This window comes from Dryobates pubescens, chromosome 19, assembly GCF_014839835.1.
Source record: "Dryobates pubescens isolate bDryPub1 chromosome 19, bDryPub1.pri, whole genome shotgun sequence".
Lineage (NCBI taxonomy): Eukaryota > Metazoa > Chordata > Aves > Piciformes > Picidae > Dryobates > Dryobates pubescens.
Window position 1 is genome coordinate 19,397,515 of NC_071630.1, and position 11,003 is coordinate 19,408,517.

The following is an 11,003-nucleotide window of genomic DNA, read 5'->3' on the forward strand; positions in this document are numbered from 1 at the left end:
TTCAGGGGGACAAGAAAGAAAGTAGTGACCAACTGGGTTAAATCCATGTCAGCGTGCCAGACCTCTCAATTTTTTGCTTTCCATATTCAAATCCGAACACTGCTCGTGTCACACCACCTGATGCCAGGTGCTGCAGGGCTTCTGCTACACCCATCTGACATTGTGATGCTGCATTTTTAAGACCTTTAAACAATGAAAATAGACCTTTGCATTTCAGCACTACCATTGTCAAGAGAGCTGTCTATATAGATTACATGAATGTCTGCTAACATGGAATGACTCCTTACTTTTGAAATGAAATGACACCAGAAGTTTCAAGGCTGATCATTCAAGTGAGAACCTTCCTTATTAGCACTGGTGACAATGTCTAACACAGATGTGGATATGGACATACTTTTGGTCCCCAACTATTGGAATTAATACTGCTTTCCAGAAATTACAGTAACTTCTGAAAGTTAAGAAGAGTCTGCAATTTGGGTTAATTAGTTAACCTCTATAAAAAGGATGACATCACTTCCTTACTCTACAATTCTCCAGTGGGTATTCTCAAAGGCATACCATAGGCTGAGAATCAGCTATGCCGGCCCCACCCACCAAGTGAGCAGAGAATGTTGTCTACCCTTGAGTGCAGGATACTCACCTACTCCCTCAGCACTAGACAAACTTGAGTGCTAAAGAAAACTGCTCCTGCCTGCTCTCCTGTTCTTAACTCTACTGCTCTCATATCACTCTACTCTTATCACTGGGAGATTTTGCCTCTTAAGAAATTTAGACTCGAAAGTACACATCTAAAGAAAAACAGAAGATAAAATGGAAACCAAAGAAAGAGACCTGTGGTAAGACAAAACCATGAGACAATTTGAGCCAGAAATTCAATTTGAATCACTGCCATGCTTACACCTCACTTACCTGTAAATATTTCAGCCTCTGCATTGTGGTTCAGGGCCTCCCAAATCCCATGTCCCTCGAAGAAGATCCTCCCAAGGAGTCATCACCATGCACTTGCAATCTTCCAGGTATCTGCTAGACTATTGCCAGTAGTGACAGAGAGATTGGCTCAGGGCAGCTATTCTGACATTAACTATAACCTGGATGTTAAAAAACCAGAAATACAAATCAGGAAACCTAACAGAAATGCAGCTGTCATTAACTTTTTTCTCAGCTAAAGTTGCATATTTTCCAATTACTTGTGTTCTTTCCCATTAAAATGAATATTTCCAAGGCTCTACTCCTCTTCATCTAGAGACAGAAATTTATATGAGACTGTATCATATGTGAATTTTTTCAGTCATGACACTTCAAGTCAAAGAGACACTGCTTCCAGCTTGTTTAAATAACTGTACCCACTTAGTTGCAAAACATTATTTTAACTTCTGTCAACTCATACTCATGAGAGAAAGAAACCACATTTTAAAAATATTATTTGGATTTTTAAAAATCCCAGAGATAAAACTGGAGTTCTGAAGACTGGCAGTGAGACGGGGGGGGGAAGGGGGAGGGGGGGGGGAGTGTCACACTACAATGTCACATCTTTTCCTGTCAAGTGAAACAGGCCTCCTCTTGCAAAGACGCAGTCAGGTAGATTGTGACTTCAGGACTCCCAAAAGCAGGAATTAGGCCCCAAATAAAACGTCAAACCAAGCAGCAATTGTTGCTTTTTGATGGTCAGCAAATATTCTTTCGACAGCAAAGCTGAAGAGATTTGTTGACTGCTGAACCAGGAAGGGCTTGCAATCTGTCCCTAAATCTCCAACTACAGTCGAGCCTAGGTAGAAGCACCGAAATTCATCTTTTTTCCTGAGAAAAGGGCTTTGGATTTGGCCGTCATCAGCACACAAAATAAGCCAGGCTATTTGCTGTTCCACTTCCCTTCTCACCGTTGCCTCGCCAATAGAGAAGCCTCTTTCCTACCCATCAGACGTGCTGCCCCGAGTTCTCTCCTCCTCATCAGATGTGCTACCCTGACTCTTCTCTCCCCATTCTGCTCGTATAGAGGGTCCTTTTGTTCAGCCCTCCACGCCCTTTTCAGCCTTTCATTCCGTCTACCCCGCTACTTCTCCAGTTTGTCCCATGAAAGCGGAACGACCACCAGCCAGGCTGCTCCGCAGCCGGGGTATGACGGGCGTCCTGCTTAGCTGCCGGGCGAACGCCTCGCCCCCAAGCTCCTTTCCTTCAGTCGCGAAACGTACCCGCTTCCTCTCCTCCCTGCGGTATTCGCGCAAACCCCCAAACTGCTCTCTGCTAGCAAAGCCCCCGGCGGGACGGCCAGCCCCGCAGTCGGTACGGGCCGGGCGCCACCGTGGGCTCTTCCCGAATAGGGACATTTCGCACGGTATTAGCCCAATTTCTAACTAAATCTCGTCTGTTTCTGGGTGAAGAAAATTACTCGGGCTGATTTAATGAATGCTAAACGACTGTCGGCGCGAAGAAGAAACACCCACCCCACCGTGCTTTTAGTCGATGATAAAATTGTGATGGGCGAGAAGAAGGGGGTGGGGAGGGAAACCAAGGAAGAAAACTTTGTTGCTAATGAGAAAAACTCGGCCGCGCAAACAAAACTATAAAGAAAAAAAAAAATCTGTTCTTGAAAAAGGATTAATTCAGTGTCTGTGAATAGGAAATCCTGCGCTGGGTAATTGCAGCGAGGTAGCGCGGCGCCCAGCTGCGAGGCGACGCGGGCACCTTTGTGCGTTTGCCAGAGGACAGCTCTGGGGAGAGGTAACTTCCCCCGGTCCCCACGGTCTGGTGTCAAGTAACGGGAAATTTAGCATTCCGCATTTCCAGAGCAAATTATTCTTCCCCCTCCCCTTCTCCGGCTGCAGGCGACGAGCCAGCCGCTCCGCCTGACGGGGCGGGGAGACCCTGACTGCACCCCGCCGGGCACGGCCTCAGCACCCTTGACGAGACATCCCAGGGTTCTGCAGGGGGCTGGACCGCGATTCCGTTGAGGGGCGGCAGGAAAAAAAGGAACGGAACCCTCTCTGCGGGGTTAGCAGCCCAGGCACCCTCCGCCAAGTCCAGTGCAGCGGGAGGCACGGGGCCGACTGGTTCCCTCCTCCACCCCAGCACCCACCTTCGCAGACGATAACGAGGGAAGCACAAAGTGAAACACAGCAGCAACCCAGCAGGGCAGTGCACTGGCTTACTAGGGCCACGGCAGCCCAGCCGCGCGCACTCTCAGTCAGGCGGGCAGCCGACGGAAAGGTGTCCCGAGCAGCCCTGCTGGCCACAGCCCTCGTCCCCGGGGCGGGGTCCCCGGGGAAACGCTTCGAAAGGGTGGGGGCAGAAAAGGGTCCGTCGCCCTTAGGGAGAGGATGAAGGGGAGGGGAGAGGAGGGGGGTACCTAACCGTCGGTGAGGAAACAGCCCCTCGGGCAAGGGGGCAGCTCCTGTATGCTTCTCGATGCCCGCCTCCCCAGCATCCCCTCAGCAGGGCGGGGCAGGGCAGGGACCTAACGGCCACCCGCGTGCGCCAGCCGCTCCACCCGCAGGCGCGTGGGCCTCTGGCGGGCGGGATCCCGGCCGTGCGCGAGGAGTGAAACTGCCGCTGCCCTTCTCTCTGAAGACCGCCGAGTACATGCGGTACCCGGCCGCGGGCAGCACGGGCCGGACCCCTGCCCGTTGTCTGGCAGGAGTTAAGGGTCCTCGGAAGCCAAAGACCTCGCTTTAAGTGAGGAGAGGGTCTGAAAGCTGGAGTTAAAACCATTAATGAAAGTCAGCCGCTCAAAGCAAACCCACCCAGAGCACTGGGATTTGCTAACCCTTCATTGCTTTTCTGTTGCACAACTCTAAACTCAGTTTAAAAGGAGAGTTAGTTAGTATTTCATTGATAAAATCATCAAAATCCGTTTAATTTGCCTTTTTCTGAGACCAAAAGGTGACTTGAAATTCTTAAATATTCACATTGACAAGCCAGCTGGCTCTAGTATACAACTTACATGTTAACAAAAATGCATATCATTAATCATGACATTCGAACAGGAAGAAGTTCTAAAGACATGAAGTCCAAGAGGTATTCAGACTACAGCGTTAATACTTTACTAAGGATTCATCATCGTATGAAGGGTAGAAGTCCTCAAGAAAAGTATTTCTCACCCCAGCTTTTCAGTGTTAAGTCCTCTATGATACCTAATTTACAACTCAAGCTACTAGGGGGAAGAGCAAAGTAATTACTTGTTTTTAAAAGGCAAGCAACACTCCCCACACTGATATTAAACCCCCAACACAAAAAATTACCTGAATTTTGGAATTGTTAAAAACAAAAATGAAAAAGACTTATTCATGTGAATACAAATCCAGTTAATTCCTGTCGTTTTGGTGGTGGTTTTGTGTTTGGTTTCGTTGTTTGTTTTTTTCGAAGGCATAATTTGAAGGCAGACAAACCAATTTTTTCAGAAACAATAAGGTGAGGAGATAAAATGCATCTGGGTGAAAACATTAGGCTGAACTCTGTTTCCCTAAACTCCTGTTCAGGTTAATGATGGTTGCAGGTGCATAAGGGAAGCCAAATCATGTGCAAGGCCAAAGCAATTTTTTTTTCTTTCTTTCTTTCTTGTTTTTTTTTTTAAACAATCACTTTATAAACCCCATATAATATATGGAGGCTTGCAAGTGGACATCTTAACACAGATATAGCAGCGTAAGCATGCCACAAACATACAATCTCATAGAATAAAATTAATATCAAATATAAAGCATTTGAACCAAATCAAGCCTTAAACGTGATAAATTATTTCCTTCAAAGGAAACTTACGTAGGCTCAATAAGGTGGTTGCTAGCAGCATTTTTTTTTTTTTAATAAAGAAATCAAAAATGTCAAAATATCTACAGTTTTATGAGGAAGAGTTGAATAGTTAAGGAGAAATTTCCCACTATCAGAGGGTATGAAAAATATACTAGCAATTAATATGCGATACATATATGTATACCCATACTTACAAATATAAACACACACGTACAACCTGGACAGTTCATGTCAACCAAGGGAAAGGCTAAATAATACAAAGTGATTACTAAATACAGGTACACTTTAAAAACACAGAGACAGCAAATTTTATCTGTTGCAAAAATGTATTTGATTACTCGAGTAAAATTACAGTATCTCTGCTGTTAGTAAGTATTAAATGTTAAAGAAACTGGACCTCTTTTCCTTTCAGCTTTCCGAGAAAGTGCATGTAACAGTCCAAGGTTCCCCCTGCCCCCCTCCCCGGTACCTAATACAAAATAAACAAACACTATACTTGTTCCCTTGGTCAGGGAGTGGGGCTTGGTCTTGTAAGGAACATATGTACATTTTAATGAAAGTGATGTCTTCTCATATATACAGGAGCATCTACAGTTGTCCACAGAAGTTGTTCAAGATGCCATACTTAGCAGCATTGTGAAAGTCCAGCACGTTTTCTATAATGAATATACCTACAAGGCAAAATGTTATGTCTCAGTTTCAACTACCAAAACAACACTTCAGTATCTTCTCTAATAATCTGCGTGCTTATTACTGTACAGAAATGTATTAACATTTAAGACAACTCAAGTAAAAAGCACAATACAAATAACGGTTCAAAACAGAAAATGTTAAACCTACAAAAATTAAAGCGGTTTTAATTTTATAATAAAACCCAAAACCAAACTGAGCTGTGTAAAGGACCCACACTGTTCAGTCTATATTCCCTCAGTCCTTGTCTTAATTCTGTTTGGAAAAATTAAACAATGCGTTTGCTGACAAAATTTCCAGCAGGATCAAAGTGTACATTTATACACAGATTTTTATTAGAGACCTAATGCATCACTGAGGCATCTCATCAGTACCAGAGTTCATGTTAAACTGGATATAGAAAATAAGTTAATGCCAGAATAAGATCACCTAGCAGAACAGACTTGCAACTGCCATAAATGTTACAGCAAGTTTACAGCACTCTAGTCGATTAGTATTTAGTTCAAAATACAGGAGACCAAAGTTAATGCTTGCATTTGTTTGCAAAGCAAGGTTATATCACTAATAAATAAGCTCTCTTAGAACTCTAGAAGTAAAACATGGTACAAAAGAAAGTGTTTGTAATGTTGTAGCCTGCAGCTTGGAAAAAACAACCCTAGGTTGCACTGTTTGCAGGAATGTTATTTACGGAGTTTTTTCCTAATTTGTTGCAATTTCTTTGTTGTCTTCCACGAAGCGCGTAAAACGGAAGTTTGTCCCATTTTCATTGCTTGCCATTTTCTCCAGACCAGCTAGAGGTGCATTGGGTTCTGAATTCTGGAGCTTCTCCAGGCTTCCTGTCAAGCCACTGATGGGAGAGCTGCCACCGTTTCCCAGGCCCCCTGGTGCCAGAGGGATGCCACCATTCTGGATGACAGAGATCTCGTTGGTCTTCATGGCCAAGCCATTGGAGAGTGCTGCTGCGTACTGGTTCCAGAAGCTGGAGGGGTCTCCATTCCCTGACCGTGCAGCCAAATCCTTCTGAAACATTTCTGGGAACTTTACAGGATTGCCTCCTAGAAATGTCATGGGACCATCTACAGAAAGTCGTCTGCCTCGTCTTGCAGGAGTACTGTTCCACATGTGGGTGCCCATGTGAACCTGAAAAAACAAGAGAGGAAGAAAGAAACAAACAAAAAATAGGGGTTGACAGGGATTTCAAACTTATTTTGATCACAGAGAAGGCAGCAGTCCATGAACCTGTCCAGTCTTGTTACATAATGAACGTCACTAAAGGTGGCGGATGCAGGGCTGCATTTCCCATCTGGAATAATAAATACACTTCTTCTGGATCAGCCCGTCACCATTACCCAGAACACCCTGGTTTCTTGCTGAACAATGCATTGCTTGTTACTCTTTTTTTTATTACATGTATTTAGTTTATAATGACTTCACGTTTTTCTGTCAATTGCAGATAGCTGCTTTCAGGGCTAGAATTGCTATGTCCACTTTCATTGCAATTGTAAGTATTGTATTTGACACCCTTTACCCTATAAACGTCCTTTTCAGACAGGCAGAAAGTATCCTTTACTGATTGCTCATCGGAGAGCCTCATGTATAGACAGAATGGCCTGAAAGTAATTATTCATCTCACATCACTGGCAGCAACCTCTAGAGAAATACTCTGTCAACAGAAAAATGTACACAGTCAAGTGCTCAACTGGTGTTCTAAAACTTAAGTATATTTGCTTTTTCAAACACATATCGGTAGGAAATGTTAGTTATATAATCAATTAAAGTAATGCCCATTAGTTCCAGAATTCTGTTAATAGTTTCTTTAAACATTCATCATCTTACATGATAGTTATGAAAAATAGCACAATCAAGAGCCTTTCACTTCTTAAAGAGGTGTGAGTTACAAAACACATTTCTCTGTTAATTAGTACCCCTTCCCATCATTTGGCTGTTCTGTTTCACACTCTACATAGACAGTCTTTGCTGGTGGATGAATTTTAATTAAGCATCAAAAAAAGCTCACACTTCAGACCGACTGCCAACACGAGCAGCCAACTAGAGACCATCTAGGTCTACCAGAGCTGACTACACTGTTTGTCACACCACAGATACCCAAAGGTACCAGCGCTGGCAACATTAGCAGATGTAAAAAAATCAAAAACCCCCAGGAAGGAGAAAATTAAACCTAAGAACAGCAAGAGGAAAGAGTACCTTCAGATTGCCTTTTGTTGTGAATGCTCTTCCACATATAGTGCAGGCAAAAGGTTTCTCACCAGTGTGTGTCCTTTCATGGATCTGCAGAGCACTGGAGGAAGAAAATGTTTTCCCACACGTGTTGCAGTAGTGCTGTTTGGGGGTTCTTCTGGGGAGAGCAGGGAGCAGGACAGGGGACGTGGCAGAGGAGGACAGCGGCCCCGAAGCAACTAGACCAGAGGGTGATTCTTTGCTATCCTGAGGAGAGCTGTGCACAAAGCCATTAACCTCAGTCTTTATGAGCGATGACAGTGAATTAGCAGGCATAACCGAAGAGTTCTGATTAGGGCCTATACTGGAATTAGGCTCAAAGAGCTGTGATGGTAGATCTCGCATTTGATGTGTCAACATATGCTGCTTCAAATTACCCTTTGTGGAAAAGCCACGATTGCAAACTGTGCAAATAAATGGTCTCTCTTTGGTATGACTTCTGTAATGAATGTCCAAGGCACTCTGACATGCAAACGTTTTGCCACAAATGTCACATGCGGTGTTTTTAAATTTACCTCGATCTCTAAAAGGAAAGAGCATACTCAGAGACTCTTCTTTAATCATTTTATCAGTGTTACTAGATGTCAAGTCCAAAGCACCACTGTTAGCTGGGGTTGGAGACAGACCATTGGCAAATTCACTTGGTAAAGCTCTCACTGGCTTCTCCTCATTACTTGGTGACTTGTGGTAATCGGTAGTGCTGTTGGATGGGGACAAGGCCTGCATGGAAGAGGTAGACTCTGAGACAGCAGGGCTTCCAGCACTTTGGCTTTCCATATCACCGCCAACAGATGACGAATCGTTAGTCAAAACGTCCCCTTCCACTGACCCATTTTCAACTGACTTTAAGCTGGCTTGAAGTTGTTCAGCCAGTCCCGCATTGATCATCTTCATCTGATTTTCCAGAGCAGCAATACTTGACATTTCCAGAGGCAGAGGGGAAGAAGACAAGCTGTCTTGCGATGCATCTGCAGATTTAGGTGTATCTGGCACGCTGCTGTCAGGACAGTCTTCCATGTTCTCATCTGAGAAGTTGTCTATATCATCAAAATTCTTATCATCAAAAGATCCTGTATCTGATTCCATTGACTCAGGATAGTTTTCTGTCACTGGAGTGTTGGGGATCTGCCCTCCCATGTGCATTCGGATGTGCTGCTGCAGCACAACAGCGTTGGTGAATTTTTTCTGGCAGATCGGACACGAATGTTGTACCCTCAGAGGGGGCATGGCACGGTGGACACTGTAATGAGTCTTTAAATTGCCTTTAGTAGTAAAAGCACGACCACAAATCTTACATTTAAACGGCCTCTCACCAGTATGTGTGCGGTAATGCATTTTCAGTGCACTCTGGCAACTGAGGACTCGGTGGCAAATGATGCACTCATTAGGATCAGTTGCCTTTTTGTCAATGTTTTCTACCAGTTGCTGCAACTTTGATGTTTCAGATGCTGATGTTGAATCCAGTAGTCCTCCAAATGGAAACTTTGCCTTAAATTGCTCTGACATTAGAGGCATCAGTGGATTTGTAAAAGTGGCCACACTGCCAGAGCCCGAGTCTGCTGCTGGTGAGCTCACAGAGCTGCTCATGTTAGTGATGGCGCTTGTGTTTTGAGGGTTTTCTTCCATTTTACCATTTGAGGTAGGCAAACCACCAGCCTCTACCTCATCAGAAAGTCCATTGGTAATTTTTGATGTGGGATCAGCTGTTCCCGAGTCACTCTTGACAGAGTTGGGAGGGCTAGCAGAAGGATGGCTAATGGGAATCGGCTGAGGCTCCTCTGTTTTGATGAATGGGGTCAAGCTTGGAATCGTTGGTGGGAGTGGCAGGCCAACAGAAGTTGTCAGGGTGGAAAGGACTGGCTTGCTGTCCAGCCAGCTTGTGACAGGTTTCTCTGGTGGTATAGACATCCCGTAAGGAATACCCGTGCTCGTAGGAATATTGTCCAAATGCTCTGGCACCGGGTATGGATTCATTTGAATATGAGGGTATTTTTCTTTGTGACGCTGAAAATGGACCTTTAAGTTTCCCTTTGTGGAGAACCTGTTTCCACATATGTTGCATTTAAATGGCCTCTCGCCAGTGTGAGAACGCAAATGAATCTGCAAGGCACTGTCACTCCCAAACACTTTAGCACAGAACCTGCATTTATGCTTAAAGAATGCCTCGTCTGAATTACTTTTAGCTTCAAAAGCAGTTACATTTGGTGGCTTGCTTTTTCTTTGCTGTGCCAAGGCAGTCAAGGAGTTTAAATCCTCTGCAGGTGTTCCAATATTGGGCAAGGGGCTGGAGAAAACAGAGTTACTAGGGGTGGGCTGAGGTAGAAGTGGATTAGATGCAGGACTTAATAAACTGCTTATTGCAAAAGCTGGTGAAGATGATGCTGATACTGGTGGGTTGCTGAGCTGTGAGCCACCAATACTTGAAGCCACTTTTTCTGAGGATGGTGTTGTAACTGCTGCTGCCAGTATGTTAATATTTGGAGAAGAGCCACTACTGGATGGAATTAGAGTGTTGCCAGGGTTGCTCTGAGGTAGCTGTATAGGGGGTAGCTGTTTCACACCACTGATGCTGGCAGATTGACTAGCAAGGCTTTGTGCTAATCCAGCTGCTGCAGCCAGCTGCTGGGATAAATGGGAACTTAATGTGGACAAGGGGTTGGCAGATGTTCTTAAAGTACCTTGAGAAGGACTAGAAGATGTTGGCATGTCTGCATTTTGGGAAGCCAACAATAATATTTGGTGACGAATTTGTTCAATCAGTTGCAACTGATGGATCTGCTGCTGCTGTAATGCCAACAGTTGCTCCATCAGGGCAGGTACAGCAAGCTTACTGTTCGATGCACCGTTACATCTTGCTTCCTGTGAGAACTGTGCTACTGCCACTTTAGTACTCTGAAGGTTTTCAATTATTACATTACTATTTATCACTGAAAAGTTGCCTAATGTTGTCAGATCCCCTATGTGAGGTAGAGAGGTTGTTACAGCTGAGGTACCCATTGTGGAGCTGTTACTGCTTGTAATACTATTGTTGACACTCTTGGAACTGCTACTGCTATTGTTAATGCTGGAAGCCTCCACATCCATGGATTCTTCCCTGTCAAGTTTGTTATGCTCTGAAAGGTCACTGCAGTCTACTTGATCTGTGTTATTAACTGTGTCATTCATCTGTTCATCAGGATTATCAGAAGGGGAACTAGGAGGGAAGGTTTCAGAAGGAGAAGCTGGATTTTCATTCACAATTAGAACTAATTGATTTTTAGTACAATTCTTCTTGTGTTGCAGGAGATCTGATAATTCAAAGAACTCAGCACAGCACCTGCCACAGACATGGG

General features: G+C 44.4%; 1 protein-coding gene across 5 annotated transcripts in view; it reads right to left on the minus strand.

Annotated features, from left to right (window-relative positions):
* Positions 1–5,625: 5,625 nt before the first annotated feature.
* SALL1 (spalt like transcription factor 1) overlaps positions 5,626–11,003 on the minus strand; it is a 16,785-nt gene continuing 11,407 nt past the window's right edge. For all 5 annotated transcript variants that reach the window (XM_054169931.1, XM_054169933.1, XM_054169930.1 and 2 more), the window contains 2 exons: positions 7,639–11,003; positions 5,626–6,573 (listed from right to left, as the gene is read on the minus strand). The exon at positions 7,639–11,003 is cut by the window's right edge and continues 48 nt beyond it. In XM_054169931.1, coding sequence (XP_054025906.1) covers positions 6,133–6,573; positions 7,639–11,003 — 3,806 coding nt within the window. In that variant the 3' untranslated portion in view covers positions 5,626–6,132. The remainder of the gene's footprint in view (positions 6,574–7,638) is intronic.